General features: G+C 48.1%; 1 protein-coding gene across 4 annotated transcripts in view; it reads right to left on the reverse strand.

Moving 5' to 3' along the window:
* grtp1a (growth hormone regulated TBC protein 1a) overlaps nucleotides 1–18,438 on the reverse strand; it is a 70,987-nt gene that overhangs the window by 20,499 nt on the left and 32,050 nt on the right. For all 4 annotated transcript variants that reach the window (XM_086006124.1, XM_086006123.1, XM_086006125.1 and 1 more), the window contains 2 exons: nucleotides 15,267–15,391; nucleotides 2,214–2,310 (listed from right to left, as the gene is read on the reverse strand). In XM_086006124.1, the coding sequence (XP_085862250.1) occupies nucleotides 2,214–2,310; nucleotides 15,267–15,391 (222 nt within the window). The remainder of the gene's footprint in view (nucleotides 1–2,213; nucleotides 2,311–15,266; nucleotides 15,392–18,438) is intronic.

Here is an 18,438-nt window from a genome sequence, read left to right on the forward strand (position 1 = left end):
CAGAAAGACCACCCAGAGCCATGTGACTGGTCCCCACATCTAGGATAGGTCATTTCAAATTCATACCCATCTATCAAATCCAGCTACTTACCCAATGCTCCCCTGAAGCTGCTGATACAATCAGCCTGCACCCACCAGCCCGCACCCACTCCCTGTGCAGTCCATTCATTCCACACAAAGGGGGAGAAATTCAGTATAGCCCCGTTTGGGGCACTAACTTCGCCCCGGAAAAATTAGCGCCCCCGCGCCAGAAATTGGTCGGTTGCACCCCCAAAGGGAAGCGGGGCACTACTGGAGGTGCCCCGCCTGCCTCTTGGGGCGCTGTGAGTGAATATCGTGGCGCTACGTGCCACAGCGCCACACGCTGCGGCACGTCGCGCTGCGGTATTGCAGGCCTTCCTCCCCTTCTTAAAGGGGAGGGGCCTTGTGCAGCGCGACCCGGGGCCCAGCTGGGCCCCCGGGGATCGGGAGTGCAGGCAAAAGAGCCCGGCACCCAAGAGAAGTGCCGGGCTCTTGGAGCGCAGCTGGCACTCTGCAGGGCAGGGGGGGGGGGGGTTCCGGAGGCTGGGGATGGGAGCGCAGGCAGGTGGCCAGCAACAAAAATGGGCGCCCCGCACCTCGCCTTTAATTTGCGCCTCCCCGGCCGCAGGTACGCCACCCTGACCCTGTCGGACATAGCGTCCGGTGGTAAATCAGGGGGCGCTCTCGAAGATCGCGGCCGGGGCGTGAGCGGGGCGCTGCGCACACCGATGATGTCATCGCCAGCGGCGCAGCGCTAACGGTTAGCGCCACCACTAACCTCCCGCTGAATTTGGCAGGAGGCGTGGGCAGTGCCGTGCCCGGGCGCTAGTTGGTTTGCGCCCCACTTAGCGCCCTCTTAAGGTGCTAACGGGTGGTGCAACCAACTGAATTTTCCCCCCCAAAGTACTTATAGCTGAACTGTCTTTCCACCCTTCCTCTATGTTTGAGGCTCTGCCCTCTTGTAGAATCAGTGACTATGTTAAATATATTGATGTTTATCTTGTCTTTTCCTTTATGACCCTTCTATACATTAACAAATCCTTCTACAAGTTCATCCCTAAGCTTGGTCTTCTCCACCCTGTCTGGTCCCTAATCCCAGCTCTACGTTTAGTTTCCCTTCCCTGCACCTTCTCCAGTGCCTGGGTGTCTTTCTCATAATATGGGGCCCAGAATTGCACCCAGTGCTCCAGGTGGGGCCGGATCAGAGCTCTGTACAAACTCGGTCACTTCCTGAGACTTGTGTTCTATTCCTCTGGCTATACAGCCCAAGGCCCAATCTGCTGACGCACACTATGCTGATGGCTTCAGCGATTGATCCACCAGTTCCCCAAACCCCTCTCCTGTGTCCTGTCCTGTAGAATCCCGTTTAGATTGTATTGCCACTGTTTATCACCCTTTCCCCATCTCGTGCCATTCCATTTATCCACATTAAATGACATCCACCACTCATCAGCCCAGCTCCCCAGTGTTGGTTCTGTCGGTTCCAATCCCTTTCAGAAAGGTCTGGTCTGCAAACTCTGGATAGCTTTGCTGTTGTCCCCACTTCCCGGTCATTTATGTAGAACCTGGGCCTGGACAACGTTTACTGCAGTGTAAAGATCCAGTCCTCCGACCCCTACAGGAGATGGATGTGGGAAATGGAATCTGAGAAACTGCTTAAAAATGGGACGCGTATGCTGCCAACGAACTGGAAGTTGCATAGAAGTGTTCTGCGCACGCGCGCTTCCGATGCGCGCTTCCGATGCGCGCTTCCGATTCGCACTTCCGATTCATTACGGGAGCGTTGGTTACATTTTTAAAAAAAGCCGGGGAGGGAGCGGGCTCGTTTTAAAAAAAGCAGAAACATCATGCTTGTGGTTGTTGGGAGTACGCAGCACGCTTCTGTGCAGCTTCCGGTCGTTGGCAGCAGTCACTCCGTTAAAAATAACTGCAAAGGAGCCAAAATAGAAACACAAGGCCGAGAATTTCCTCCGAGCTCCTCCCGCTCTGAGTTTGTGGTAGGTCCAGCACCAAGTTAAAAGGGGCAGAGTGGGGAAATTCCTGACTATGATGGTATCGCCGAATTGTCCAATCAATGCATTTTTTAAACAGGGGCATTGCCAGAGTTTATAACTAGAAGCATGACGTGAAACAAAGTGATCGTGCTTCAGGAATACCTGCACCATATGACAACACATTTTCAGCTGACGTACCAGGTACTATCTTTCCAATCAGGGCGTCTAACAACCAGAAAGACTTCTCTTCATCCTTGGTCACTATAAGTAAATACCCAGCAACGAAATTCATCCCCTGAAAAATGGAAGACAAACAATGAATCAAAAAATGATTTTTGCTGAAAGAAACAGATAAGGGAAAGACACAAACCACGAGAAATTCCAACTGAAGAATTCAAGACCAAGATTTTAATTATTGACAAACCCAATAAGTGGAACAAATGCAAGCAGCATAAACTACAAAGCTGTAAAACGGGCTATTCTCAACATCTATTCCAATCCTCCCCTAAACCCTCCCACACTCACTGCCCTCGCCCAGGTTCAATGTGAACTGTCTGTGCCCCTCCCTCTAAGACTGAGCCAGGACCCTGGCTCCAGAGTTTGTGCCAACCTCAAATATATTCTCAGGGTTCAGTTCATCGATTCCAGAAGAACCGTAAAAACTTCCGTAACATCTCCCCCGCTCTTCTCCACAGTAACCAATCCCAGGTTCATCCACCTCTCCTCATTACACAGGATATACAGCACAGAAACAGGCCATTCGGCCCCACCAGTCCATGCCGCGTTTATTCTCCACTCGAGCCTCCTCCAGTCTTTCCTCATCTAAATCTATCAGCATAACCCTCTATTCCCTTCTCCCTCATGTGCTTATCTAGCCTCCCCTTAAATGCACCTATACTATTCACTTCAACCTCTCCCTGTGGTAGCGAGTTCCACATTCTCACCACTCTTTGGGTAAAGAAGTTTCTTCTGAATTCCCTATTGGATTTCTTGGTGACTATCTTATATTGATGGCCTCTAGTTTTGCTCTTCCCCACAAGTGGAAACACTCTCTCTGTATCCACTCTATCAAAACCTTTCATAATTTTAAAGATCTCTATTGGGTCACCTCTCAGCCTTCTTTATTCAAGAAAGAGAGAGACCCTTTCCTGATATGTATACCCTCGCATTTCTGGTATCATCCTTGTAAATCTTCTCTGCACCCTCTCCAGTGCCTCTATATCCTTTTTATAATATGGCGACCAGAACTGTACGCAGTACTCCAAGTGTGATCGGACCAAGGTTTGATAAAAGTTTAGCATAACTTCCCTACTTTTCAATTCTATCCCTCTAGATATAAACACTAGTGCTTGGCTTGCTTTTTTATGGCATTAACCTATGTTGCTACTTTTAGTGATTTGTGTATTTGTACTCCAGATCCCTTTGCGCCTCTACTCCATTTAGATTCTTATTTTCCAAGTAATACGTGGCCTCCTTATTTTTCTTACCAAAATGTACTGCCTCATACTTGTGTTGAAATTCATTTGCCAATTATTTGCTCATTCTGCAAGTTTATTTATGTCTTCTTGTAATCTGTTGCAGTCCTCCTCGGTATGGACTATCCCCCCACCCCCAATTTGACATCATCCGCAAATTTAGAAATTGTGTTTTAGATTCCAAAGTCTAAATCATTAATATAAATTGTGAACAACATTGGTCCCAGCACTGATCCTTGTGGGACCCCACTTTCCACCTTCTGCCACTGTGAACAGCCACCCTTTACCCCTGCTCTAGGCTTTATCTTGAAACCAGCAAGCTCTCCAGTCTGCTACTTGCCCCCCGACTCAGCATGCTCTGACCTTATTCATTAGTCTATTATGTGGTACCTTATCGAAGGCCTTTTGGAACTTTAGAGCAACTACATCTCCTGCATAACCCTCGTCTTCTCTCTGTTACCTCTTCAAAGAATTGAATGAATTTGGTCAAGCAAGACTTTCCCTTTTGAAATCCATGCTGACTATTCATTATTATATTTTCAGTCTCTGGATGTTTTTCTATTTTCTCCTTTAGTAGGGATTTCATTATTTTTCCTACCACCGATGTTAAGCTGACCGGCTCCAATTCTCTACTGCTAACTGTTTTCTTAAACCCCTCCCCCTCCCCGGCTCCTCCACCCTCACCGCCGACAACAAGTGCGAGGAGCTCATGGACTTTTGTCTCTAAGATTGAGACCATCCGATCAGCTGCCTCTGCCACTTCCCTTCCTTCCCCTAAGGTTCCCCCCTGCCCTAGCCCTGAACTCCTCTTTCTCCAGTTTCTCTCCGATCTCCCCTCATGATCTCTCTGCGCTCATCTTGTCCATGAGACCCACCTCCTGCTCTCTCAACCCTATTCCCACCAAACTGCTGACCACCCAACCTTTTCTGGCTCCCATGTTAGCTGACATTGTTAAAGGTGCCCTCTCCTCAGGTACTGTCCCCCCTCTCCCTCAAATCTGCCGTCATCACCCCTCTCTTCAAAAAACCCTCGATCCCTCTGTCCTTGCAAACTACCACCCCATCTCCAACCTCCCTTTCCTCTCCAAAGTCCTTGAACGTGTTGTCGCCTCCCAAATCCGTGCCCATCTTTCCCGCAATTCCATGTCTGAATCCCTCCAATCGGGTTTCCGCCCTTGCCACAGTACCGAAACGGCTCTCAAAGTCACAAATGACATCCTTTGTGACTGTGACAAAGGTAAACTATCCCTCCTCGTCCTTCTTGACTTGTCTGCAGCCTTTGACACGGTTGACCACTCCATCCTTCAACGCCTCTCCACCGTCGTCCAGCTGGGTGGGGCTGCACTCGCCTGGTTCCATTCTTATCTATCTAATCGTAACCAGAGAATCACCTGCAATGGCTTCTCTTCCTGCTCCCGCATCGTTACACCTGGTGTCCCCCAAGGATCTATCCTTGGCCCCCTCCTATTTCTCATCTACAGGTTGCCCCTTGGCGACATCATCCGAAAACACAGCTGTACGCTGTACATTTCCACATGTACACTGACAACACCCAACTCTACCTCACCACCACTTCTCTCGACCCCTCCACGGTCTCTAAATTGTCAGACTGTTTGTCCGACATACAGTTTTGGATGAGCAAAGATTTTCTCCAATTAAATATTGGGAAGACCGAAGCCAATGTTTTTGGTCCCAGTCACAAACTCCGTTCCCTAGCCACTGACTCCATCCTTCTCCCTAACATCTGTCAGAGGCTGACCCACACTGTTCGCAACCTTCCGACCACATATCCGCAGCATAACTAAGACCGCCGATTTCCACCTGCATAACATCGCTCGTCTCCGCCCTTGCCTCAGCTCATCTGCTGCTGAAACCCTCATCCATGCCTTTGTTACCTCCAGACTTGACTATTCCAACGCACTCCTGGCTGGCCTCCCACATTCCACCCTACGTAAACTTGAGGTCATCCAAAACTTGGCTGCCCGTGTCCTAACTTGCATCAATTCCCGTTCACCCGTGATCACCCCTGTGCTCGCTGACCTACATTGGCTCCCGGTTAAGCAGCGCCTGGATTTCAAAATTCTCATCCTTGTTTTCAAATCCCTCCATAGCCTCGCCCTTCCTATCTCTAATCCAGGGATTACTGTGGTGTATGTAACCTGTTCCACCTTAAGAGAACTTAAGCCTGTTCCACCTTAAGAGATGTACTACTTTCTCTGGCTGCTGTATACGTAATACCGGTGGTGACCGCCGGTCTATAAGTACTGTGTAGTGATATTGCTGTTAGTATAGCCCTGACCTCCAACTAGTAAAGACCTGTTGAAACGTTATTCTTGTAGTCTGTGTCAGTAATTAATCTTAAATACAACTAGAACACACAGACTTAACAATTACGATACACCGGTCCTTACTTTGTGCTATTAAGGCCTGATACTGAGTGCTTTGCAATAGTTCTTTCCTCCTCTGATGCGTCACCAACTAGCGTACTATTTTGATTTTTTTTTTTTTTTTTAAATACATGGAAATAAAGACTACAGATTCCCACAAACCTAGTGTAACTGTGGGATGGAGGAATGGTTTCCAGTGTTGGCAATACACAGATGACACTAAATAAAAAGTTCTGATGGGATAAGAAGCGTTTGATTTATAAGTATTCGAAGGTGTCATTTTGGTGATAGCGAGAATTCAGTGTTACGAGGATCTTATACCTTTGCTCTAAATGAGGTACAACAGCATTGGGATGTTATGACACCACATCCTGAAGCCACCCCGACCCACCGCCCCCACCCCCCGCCCATCTAGGACGGGATCGACCATGTGACCGGCCCACCTAATCTGTCAGAGTTACAATATTCAGCAAGAGACGTTACCAAGACAGTGGCCATAAATCATGCACAGCTCGAACTGAATTTCAGCACTACAACAGGTTAATTGAAACACTAAAATACCGTGGTTAACTGGTCAGCTTCCAAACTTAAACATTGCGATTCTGTTTCACACAGATAGCTTGCCACATGACCGTGCAAAAAGTAGGTAAGAAAGCACTGTGAACATTCAAGGGTCATCCTCGTGTCTTCCTGCAGGATAAAGTTACCAAGCTGCCTGTACAGTGTTGCAAATCCTTGGAGAACGTCTTTCTGCACTGGCCTAATCATACATCCGTGTCTGGAGCCTGAATTACTTGCAGCCGTATTCTGCTATCTGTGGGACAGACTTCAAACCCAGCCTCTCGCCTGACCTGTTATGCTGCCCACACAAGTCAACTTAGAAAATCAGCAAAAGCAGATGAACATCTTCAGAAAAACTGCCAACTCAACAACAACGTGCACTTATATAGCAACTTTAATGTAGCAAAACATCCCAAGGTGCTTCACAGAGGGGTAATCAGATAAAAATTGAAAAATACACATGTAACTGTAGTGCTCCTTGCTATTTTTCACCTTAATCGATACTACATGCACAATACTTCAATATAAAAGATCGCAATTGGGGAAAGGCCAATTTTATGAAGCAGAGATGTGACTTGGCAAACGTGGACTGGAAGCAGCTACTTTTTTTTATTCGTTCCTGGGATGTGGGCGTCGCTGGCAAGGCCAGCATTTATTGCCCATCCCTAGTTGCCCTTGAGAAGGTGGTGGTGAGCCGCCTTCTTGAACCGCTGCAGTCCGTGTGGTGAAGGTACTCCCACAGTGCTGTTAGGGAGGGAGTTCCAGGATTTTGACCCAGCGATGATGAAGGAACGCCGATATATTTCTAAGTCAGGGTGGTGTGTGACTTGGAGGGGAACTTGGAGGTGGTGGTGTTCCCATGCGCCTGCTGCCCTTGTCCTTCTAGGTGGAAGAGGTCGCGGGTTTGGGAGGTGCTGCCGAAGAAGCCTTGGCGAGTTGCTGCAGTGCATCTTGTAGATGGTACACACTGCAGCCACGGTGCGCCGGTGGTGGAGGGAGTGAATGTTTAAGGTGGTGGATGGGATGCCGATTAAGCGGGCTGCTTTGTCCTGGATGGTGTCGAGCTTCTTGAGTGTTGTTGGAGCTGCACTCATCCAGGCAATTGGAGAGTATTCCATCACACTCCTGACTTGTGCCTTGTAGATGGTGGAAAGGCTTTGGGGAGTCAGGAGGCGAGACACTTGCCGCAGAATACCCAGCCTCTGACCTGCTCTTGTAGCCAGTATTTATGTGGCTGGTCCTGTTAAGTTTCTGGTCAATGGTGACCCTCAGGATGTTGATGTTGGGGGATTCGGCGATGGTAATGCCATTGAATGTCAAGGGGCGGTGGTTAGACTCTCTCTTGTTGGAGATAGTCATTGCCTTATGTGGCGCAAATGTTACTTGCCACTTATCAGCTCAAGCCTGAATGTCGTCCAGGTCTTGCTCCATGTGGGCACGGACTGCTACATTATCTGAGGAGTTGTGAATGGCACTGAACACTGCAATCATCAGCGAACATCCCCATTTCTGACCTTATGATAGAGGGAAGGTCATTGATGAACCAGCTGAAGATGGTTGGGCCTAGGACACTGCCCTGAGGAACTCCTGCAGCGATGTCCTGGGGCTGTGATGATTGACCTTCATTCACATCAACCATCTTTCTTTGTGCTAGATATGACTCCAGCCAGTGGAGCGTTTTCCCCCCGATTCCCATTGACTTCAGTTTTACTAGGGCTCCTTGATGCCACACTCGGTCAAATGCTGCCTTGATGTCAAGGGCAGTCACTCTCACCTCACCTCTGGAATTCAGCTCCTTTGTCCATGTTTGGATCACAGCCGTAATGAGTTCTGGAGCCAAGTGGTCCTGGTGGAACCCAAACTGAGCATCGGTGAGCAGATTATTGGTGAGTAAGTGTCGCTTGATAGCACTGTCGATGACACCTTCCATCACTTTGCTGATGATTGAGAGTAGACTGATGGGGCGGTAATTGGCCGGATTAGATTTGTCCTGCTTTTTGTGGACAGGACGTACCTGGGCAGTTTTCCACATTGTTGGGTAGATGCCAGTGTTGTAGCTGTACTCGAACAGCTTGGTTAGAGGCGCGGCTAGTTCTGGAGCACAAGTCTTCAGCATGACAACCAGGATGCTGTCTGGGGCCCACAGCCTTTGCTGTAACCAGTGCGTTCAGCCGCTCCTTGATATCACGTGGAGTGAATCTAATTGGCTGAAGACTGGCTTCTGTGATGGTGGGGACCTCAGGAGGAGGCCGATATGGATCATCCACTCGGCCCTTCTGGCTGAAGATAGTTGCAAACGCTTCAGCCTTGTCTTTTGCACTCACGTGCTGGGCTCCGCCATCATTGAGGATGCGGATGGGGATATTCATGGAGCCTGTTCCTCCCGTTAGTTGTTTAATGGTCCACCACCATTCACGACTGGATGTGGCAGGACTGCAGAGCTTTGATCTGATCTGTTGATTGTGGGATTGCTTAGCTCTGTTTATGGCATGCTGCTTCCGCTGTTTAGCATGCATGTCGTTCTGTGTTGCAGCTTCCCCAGGTTGGCACCTCATTTTTAGGTACGCCTGGTGCTGCTCCTGGCATGCTCTTCCACACTCCTTATTGAACCAGGGTTGGTCCCCTGGCTTGATGGTAATGGTAGAGTGAGGGATATGCTGGGCCATGAGGTTATAGATTGTGGTGGAATACAATTCTGCTGCTGCTGATGGCCCACAGCGCCTCATGGACGCCCTGTTTTGAGCTGCTGGATCTATCCCATTTAGCACGGTGGTAGTGCCACACAACATGATGGAGGGTGTCCTCAGTGTGAAGACGGGTTTTCATCTCCACAAGGACTGTGCGGTGGTCACTGCTACCAATACTGTCATGGACAGATGCATCTGCGACAGGTAGATTGGGGAAGACGAGGTCAAGTAGATTTCTCCCTCGTGCTGGTTCTCTCACCACCTGCTGTAGGCCCAGACTGGCAGCCACGTACTTCAGGACTCGGCCAGCTCGGTCTGCAGTGGTTCTACCGAGTCACTCTTGGTGATGGACACTGAAGCCCCCCAGACAGAGTACATTCTGCGCCTTTGTTACCCTCGGTGCTTTTTCCAAGTGGTGTTTAAAATGGAGGAGTACTGATTCATCAGCTGAGGGAGGGCGGTAGGTGGTAATCAGCAGGAGGTTTCCTTGCCCATGCTTGACCTGAAGCCACAAGACTTTGAGGTCCAGAGTCAATGTTGAAGGTAAATCAGTGTCAGAGCAGTGGGAGGCATTCAAGGAAGTGATAGTGAGGGTTCAGAGCAAATAGGTTCTCCCAAAGAAAAAGGGTGGGACTCCCAAATCTAGATCCCCCTGGTTGTTGAGGAGCATACAGGGTAGGATAAGGCAAAAAAGGGAAGCTTATGTCAGATGCCGAGAGCTAAATACTGCAGAAAGCCGAGTCGAGTGTAGAAAGTACAGGGTGAAATTAAAAAGAAAATGAGGAAAGCAGAGGGCATGGAAAAATATCGGCAAATAAAATCAAGGAGAACCCAAAGATGTTTTATAAATACATAAAGAGAAAGAGGATAACTAAAGAAAGAATAGGGCCTATTCGAGAGCAAACAGGTAAGCTGTGTTTGGAGGGGAAGACGTGGTTATGGCTCTTAATGAATACTTTGCGCCTGTCTTCACAAAAGCGAGGGATGATGCAGACATTGTAGTTAAGGAGGGGTGTGAAATATTAGATGAAATAAACATAGCGAGAGGGGAAATATTAAGGGGTTTAGCGTCTTTGAAAGTAGATAAATCGCCAGGCCCAGATGAAATGTATCCCAGGCTGTTGAGAGAAGTAAGGGAGGAAATTGCAGAGGCTCTGACCATCAGTTTCCAATCCTCTCTGGCAACAGGTGTGGTGCCGGAGGACTGCTAATGTACCATTGCTAAAAAGGGAGAAAGGGATAGACCGAGTAATTACAGGCCAGTCAGTCTAACCTCAGTGTTGGAAAAAGTATTAATCATCATTTAGAAAGGCACGGATTAATCAAGGACAGTCAGCATGGATTTGTTAAGGGAAGGTAGTGTATGACTAGATTGAATTTTTTGAGGCGGTAACAAGGCGGGTCGATGAGGGTAGTGAATTTAATTAGTCTACATGGATTTTGACAAGGTTACACATGGCAGACTGGTCAGAAAAGTAAAAGTCCATGGGATCCAAGGGAAAGTGGCAAGTTGGATCCAAACTTGGCTCAGTGGCAGAAAGCAAAGGGTAATGGTCAACGGATGACTTTGTGACCGGAAGGTTGTTTCCTGTGAGATTCCGCACTAGAGAGGGTACAGAGGAGATTTACGAGGATGTCGCCAGGACTGGAGAATTTTAGCTATGAGGAAAGATTGGATAGGCTGGGGTTGTTTTCTCTGAAACAGAGGAGGCTGAGGGGAGACTTAATTGAGGTGTATAAAATTCTGATGGGGCCTAGATAGAGTGGATAGGAAGGACCTATTTCCCTTAGCCGGGATGTCAATAACCAGGGAGCATAGATTTAAAGTCATTGGTAGGAGGATTAGAGGGGAGTTGAGGAGAATTATTTTCACCCAGAGGGTGGTGGGGGTCTGGAATTCACTGCCTGAAAGGGTGGTAGAGGCAGAAACCCTCATCACATTTTAAAAGTACTTGGATATGCACCTGAAGTGCCGGAACCCACAGGGCTACAGACCAAGAGCTGGAAGGTGGGATTAGCTCTTTTGGCCGGCACGGATACGATGGGGCGAAGGCCTCTTTCTGTGCCGTAAATTTCTACGATTCTGTAACTCTTGTAAAAATAATGAACAGCCATGCATTCTGCTGTCTAGGCCCCAAGTTCTAGAATTCCCCGTAAACCTCTCCACCTCTCTCTTCCCCTTTAAGATCCTCTTTAACACCCACCTCTTTAACCAAGCTTTTGGTGACCCTCCTTTAGTTCTTCAGTTGTGTGTCGATATTTTGCCCGATAACACTTCTGAGAAGGACCGTGGGTCATTTTCTATGTTAAAGGTGCTATATAAATACAAGCATGTTCTTTTGATGATTTTAAATTTATGTCTTTAGTTACCAACTCACTATGTGGAAATAGTTTTTTCCAATTTACTATGTCAAAACCTCTCAATTTTGAGCACCTCTATTAAATATGAAACAGAGATCCCATAAAAACTTGCACACTGGTGCTTCCAGAGCCAGGACCTGCTCCTCTAACCCTCCCTGGTGCTTCCAGAGCCAGGACCTGCTCCTCTGACCCTCCCTGGTGCTTCCAGAGCTAGGACCTGCTCCTCTGACCCTCCCTGGTGCTTCCAGAGCTAGGACCTGCTCCTCTGACCCTCCCTGGTGCTTCCAGAGCCAGGACCTGTTCCTCTAACCCTCCCTGGTGCTTCCAGAGCTAGGACCTGCTCCTCTGACCCTCCCTGGTGCTTCCAGTGCACATTTTGTCCATTATTTGATTGTCACATCAGTCTATATGCAAATTTCTATGCCATGCGTGCACCCCATTTGGCTCAAACAAACATAATTCATAAACAGCAACAAATTCCAATTAACTAGGTAGGGAACACATGAATCAAATACCAATTGCAAAGTTCTAAAATTATGAATTAAAATAATGGGCAGTCAGCAAATAGTCCAGTGAGGAGCAGAAAGGGAACCAAGAAAATCAGCGCAAATATTCTTTCATCTGCCATTTTGCTTCCCCCCCCCCCCCCGCCGGCCCAACATGTTTACCCTGGGGCTCCCCTCATTCTACAGATTTACCTCATCTTAAGCTGTCCAAGTAAGGCAACCGTTTCAAATCATTGCCTGGGAATTATCCTGCAGCAGAACCTGGCAGTGTGTCGTCTCAAGAGGTGGCCATGATGGCAGCACTGAGACCCAACACCTCCTGCCAGAAGAACAGCAAGTTTGCTAACCGATGTTTATTGAGACTGACGTTGTGCTCCGCAGGAACACCAATCACGAGCCAGAATGGTCAAGTTCCTTCATGCAAAAGAGATAAACTGTTGTGTCTGCTAATCAAGTGGCACGCACTTCCCATTGAAGAAACAGTAGGTAAAACTGCGATAACACTTTGGCACTGGTGATTTCCTGAGCAAGCAGAATTCAAAACAATACTGAGTATTAAAGGACGGAGCCAAGAGTTGTTCTATCACATGACAACATCCACAGTTATGTACAGTTCATTAACCCTTCCTCCCAAAACAAAGGCCATTAAAATAATCTTAAATAAAGAAACTCAAGGCTACAGGAACTCTTGGGTTCATAGAGTTTGAAAATCAACTTGCTCGGAAAGAAAGACAGACTTGCATTTATATAGCACCTTTCATGACCTCAGGATGTCCCAAAGCGTTTACTGCCAATGAAGTACTTTGAAGTGTGGTCACTGTTGGAAACGCTGCCGCCAATTGCGCACAGCAAGCTCCCACAAACAGCAATCTCATCTGAAAGATGGCACCTCAGACAGTGCAGCACTCCCTCAGTACTGCACTGGAGTGCCAGCCTAGATTTTTGTGCTCAAGTCTCTGGAGTGGGGCTTAAACCCACAACCTTCTGACCCAGAGGCGAGGGTGCTGCCCACTGAGCCATGGCTGACACATTGGTTCTAGTGATGTTGGTTGAGGGATAAATATTGGCCCTAGGATACTGGGGAGAACTCCTGTGCTCTTTTTATAATAGCAGACGTGGGATCTTTTACGTCCACCTGAGGGGGTAGATTGGGCCTTGGTTTAACGTCGCATCTGAAAAACGGAATGAAGACAGGTTAGTCGACCCCCCATAGCCCTGCACACACCCGGTTATGTTCTTCACTGCTGTGCCTGCCAGCACGGAGCCTGCAGTAATTAGATTAGTGATTCTGGAGCCAGTCCTTCATTTGACAGGAATTGGAAGTGCGATAAAACCAGTGGCACATCCCAACTGCTCAAGTTATAATCATGACACGAGTTAACAAAGTATTTTCCTCCAGCACGGAGACTATCCTGAAGGCCAGTAATGTTGCAGCAACTGCCTGCTGGAGCCCTTTCTCTTCCAAGGGCGATGCCATCAAATGCAAGTCCTGAAGGGTCACCATGCCAGATCTGGTTACTCATCATCTTCTTTGTATGGGAGACCAGCTGACACCGAGACTTGGGCAATCAGAGAACCAAGTCTTCCTGGACCAATCACAATCTCCACCCAAATTCCCTGGATGAATTTTCCCGTCCTTTCAGGGGAAAAAGGAGAAAAGGCATTTCCTGGCAGGCTGGGGACTGTGCAGTCACACTGCTCACCTGCTCAGAATTTGGAGCAGAACAATGGAAACCTTTGTCTGGTTTACAGCCAAGAGCTGTCTCTCCCAGTGGGCTCACCTTCTTGAAAATAATGCCGCTGACTTCAGTGGTGTCAGACACAAGGTTACTCGTTCCTAGGGTCAGTAACACTACCACCTCATTTTGTGTATCTGTGGAATTCGGGTTGAAAAGGGAGGCGGGGGGGGGGGGGGGGGGAAAAGGAGGAATAAGGGAGGGAGGAGGAGACAAACACAAAAGAGACAGAAAAAGGAGAAAACCAGAGAGAGACTACACTGAGGCAATAGGACAGACAACAAAGGCAAGAGATCTCACCAGGCAGACAGCAAGAGAGAAAAACAGAGCGCGCGAGAGGGAAAGCAAGCATGAGGGGGAGGGAGGGCGGGCAAGAGCGCGCGCGGGGGGGGGGGAAACCGCGAGAGGGAGAGGGAGCTGAATATCAGGCTCTGCGCATAATGGGTGACCGATCCAATACCGCCCGATTTGCGCCATCGGCCGAGATGAATTTCTAGGCCTTAATGTTCCCTCCCCCCAGCAGCATCTTGAAGGGCTCGAGTTTGAGCCGCCACTCCCCTACTCTGGGTATTGATCACTCAGTGTGAAGTGCTTCTCGAAATCAGGCCTGAGCTTGTGGAGAGAGCAAAGACACTGCCAGACCTGGGCAGGGAGTTGTGAGGAAGGGTCCATACCCGACCTGCCGAGTGTTCTAGCGTTTTACATTTTGTTTCAGATATCCAGCAGCTGCAGTACTTTGCTTTTCTTCAATCCGGAACTGTCCTCTGCCTAATTTGTACCCACATCCCTTGGCCTGTAGTTGCAGTTTAACTGGAAATAGTGCTGAGGATTAACCTTCGCCATTCCACTCGGTATTTTATGTCCCTCTGTAGGTCCCCTCGTTCGTCTCTGATCAAGGAAGATGAGCCCTAGTTTTACGAACTTTTCCTCATAACTCAATCTCTCAGACATTAAGGATCCGCCTCTGGCCCTTCTCTGGCACCACTTCCAGAACATGGACATTTCCCTTGTGCTTCAGTGACCAGAACAGCAACACCGAAGGCACAGCACGGCCCCGGGCACCAATCTGTTCATACTACTTGTACTTATAAACGAACACCTCCCCATTCACCAGGATCTGAATAGCATCCCTCACCACACAAGCCCTTTTGGATCCACGCGCTTAACTTTCAACAATGCAACTTCAACCCTGATGGTGCTTGGAAAGACTCGACGCGGAAGCTCCCTGGCTTCGAACTTCCGCAAACTTATGGGCAACCCTAAACCCCATCTGCAAAAACCATGGCAGATGCGGATGCTTGATGCACGAATGGAGAATTAAAAATTCTCCTGCGTGCGACTGTGGTCACCCAGAACAGACCATGGAACATAGAACGACTCAATGCTCGATTCACAAATACAAAGGAGGCAACACAGCGATACGCTCCGCTACTCCCGACGCAATTATCTGGCTCAACCACCTCAATGTAAAATGATAGTTGTTGCTCTACAGCTACATCAGCCGTACGAAATAATTTATAAAATCAGACACTACATACCTGGCAATAGCCGACTGTTTTGTTGTGGGTCCCGTATGCCACTAAAATGTTGAAAAGTGGGTGCTGTAAGCAGGGGTTAGCAGTTCTGCGAAACTGTACATTGTCAGGAAATGTTCTGTTAATGTCTAAAAATAAAAGCAAACAATTTTGCTTTTAAGTCTCAGCACGAAATGATTAAAATGAGACCTCATTAAATGGTTTGGGTTCACCAATTCCAGCTTATATACCACCATTTATTTTTCTCTTGCGTGAATCTACTTGAAATCCTTTCATGGCTACATCAAGACCTTGAAATATAAGGAGACAAGTGCAAAAGATCTGGTTATGTTACTGGGCTAGTAATCCAGAGGCCTGGACTAATGATCTGGAGACGCGAGTTCAAATCCCACCACGGCAGCTGGGGAATTTAAATACAGTTAATTAAATAAATCTGGAATAAAAAGCTAGTATCAGTAATGGTGACAATGAAACTACCGGATTGTCATAAAAACCCATCTGGTTCACTAATGTCCTTTGGGGAAGGAAATCTGCCATCCTTACCCGGTCTGGCCTATACGTGACTCCAGACCCACAGCAATGTGGTTAACTCTTAACTGCTCTCTGCGGTTCAAGGCAGCTCACCACCACCTTCTCAAGGGCAATTAGGGATGGGCAATAAATGCTGGCCCTGCCAGCGAGGCCCACATCCCAGGAATGAATTTTTTTTTTTTTTTTTTTTTTTTTTTTTTAAATTTCAGCGTCTGCAATATTTGCTCACAAACTCTCTAACATAGCTTACAATAAAGTAAAAAACAATCCAGTTCACACCTCGATCAAAAGACTATGTGGCTTCAAGGCAAATGGTCTCAGAAGTCATTTAGCTAGCTAGAATTTACCTCAAATAATTTACTCATGAAATACATGATCATTACATTCTGCACATCAAGATCGAGCTACAGAGAATAACAATCGATGAAAATGAAACATATCGGAATTAATGGCTGGGAAACACCAGCCCTGCCAGCCAGCTAACTTGTGCTGACTTGCTGCATTTAAGGGAAAGCTGGATAAGTACATGAGAGAGAAAGGAATAAGATATGCTGATAGGGTGAAATTAAGTAAGACGGGAGGAGGCTCGTGTGGAGCAGAAACACAGGCATAGGCCTGCTGAGCTGAATGGCATGATTCGGAGCTGTAAATTCTACGTGGACAGTCAGGATGGTTGCGCACAGGGCTAGGCACAGGGTGGGGAGCAGCGTCAGGCTACCCCCACCCAGCTTTCAAAAGAGAATTACCTCCCCCCATGCACCCCTGAAAGCAAGCTGGAACCATGGAGGGTGGGAACAGGAGGAACAAACAGGAACCTATTTCAAACACTGCACTGTGGAAAAGGTATCCATGGTGTTGCACAGGTATAACTAGAGGGACAGACCCCAGAGGGAGCAGTGGAACACGACGAGTTGGGGACGATAACCTCAATACTGGGAGCTCACAGAAGGAGGGCACCCCCACGACCAACAGTGACAGCTCCCCTATCTGTGGGCAACACCCAAGGTGCTACTGGACAAAACCAGCCTCCAAATAAAACACAGGAGCCCAATCCCTGGTCTACACCACCTGAACGGAAGAACATACCAATTTTTCTCAAGGTGCAGCAAATGTGGCATTTCAACAGGAGACACACCTCAACCCTGCAGAGCACCCAAACTCACAAGGGACCAAGTAGCCCAGACAGCAGCCAAATGGCCTCACTCAATGACAAGCATCTTCCCTTCACATTGGAGATCGCAATCCCAGGGGAGGTCAGCCGCTCCATCCCGATAGAGTTGGAAAGTGGGACAACACATCACAATGCTCAACATATATGCCCAAATATGGATTGCCCGCTCCCCGCTTCAGCATTCCTCACTCACCCATCTTTAGTATTGCAATAAATAAAACTGGCATTTATATCATTTATATCGTGCCTTTAATGTAATAAACCGTCCCGAGGCGCTTCACAGGAGAGTTATCAAACAAAACTTGACACCGACGCACATAAGGAGATGTTAGGACGAGCGAAAGAGGTAGGTTTTAGGAAGTGTCTTAAAGGAGGTGAGAGAGTTGGAGAAGCAGAGAAGTTTAAGGAGGGAATTCCAGAGCTTAATATCTCAGCAGCTGAAGGCACGGCTGCCCATGGAGGAGCGATAAAAATCAGGGATGCTCAAGAGGCCAGAGTTAAAGGAGCGCCAATATCTCAGAGGGTTGCAGGGCTGGAGGAGATTAGAGATAGGGAGGGGCGAGGCCATGGAGGGATTTGGAAACAAGGATGAGAATTTTAAAACCAAGGCATTGCCGGATCGGGAGCCAACGTAGGTCAGCAAGCACAGGACTTGGTGCGAGTTAGAACACGGGCAGCAGAGTTTTGGATGAGCTCAAGTTTACAGGGGGTGCAAGATGGGAGGCTGGTTGGGACAGCATTAGAATAGTTAAGTTTAGAGGTAACAAAGGCGTACATGTATGGCGAGCCAACCATCCCAGGGTGAAGGGATTCACCGTCAATTTAATCCTACTCTAAAACCTACTTACTGAATGAAGCAGTCACATCTACCTCAAGTCAAAAGCTGTCGAATTAGCTCCCAACCATCTCTGATCATAAGAAAGTCTATATATTTTTAATATTCATCCGGATGTGTAACTGATCACTTGGAATTTGTATTACTGGAAGATTAAGGGAAGGATTTTCATTGGGCCGTGGAGGCGGGATTGGAGGCATGTGGGGGGTTAAAATCCCGAAATCGGGGGGCACGAACCCATCCCACCCCCAACTCGACTCCATGCCAGTTTCAAAGGAGGCGGGTACCCGACCCGCACTGGGACCCGCCTCCCCGAGGCGGGAAGGGGATTAGTGCCAATTAACTGCCTGTTAACAGGCAGTTTTTAGCCTAATCCCTATTTTCATTGTTGAAATGTGGGATTCCCGACGGCTCCAAACTACGCCAAGTTCGCGAGGTGGGCCGTCGGGATGAAGGGCTTGGAGGGGTCGAGATGTCCAGTCTTCAGGTGAGTGATGGGTGCATGAGTGCAAAGGTAAGTGTGTTTAAAGAAGTTTTACTTACCTTTACAGCCTTCCTTCCCTCAGGTCTCGGGAGTCCCTCAGCTCACCGGCACAGAAAGCAGAATGGCCGCGATCTGTCAAAAGTTCCAGCATTCA

The sequence above is a fragment of the Somniosus microcephalus genome, chromosome 14 (assembly GCF_052327205.1).
Source record: "Somniosus microcephalus isolate GS21.2 chromosome 14, FLI_Smic_1.0, whole genome shotgun sequence".
Taxonomy (NCBI): Eukaryota; Metazoa; Chordata; class Chondrichthyes; order Squaliformes; family Somniosidae; genus Somniosus; species Somniosus microcephalus.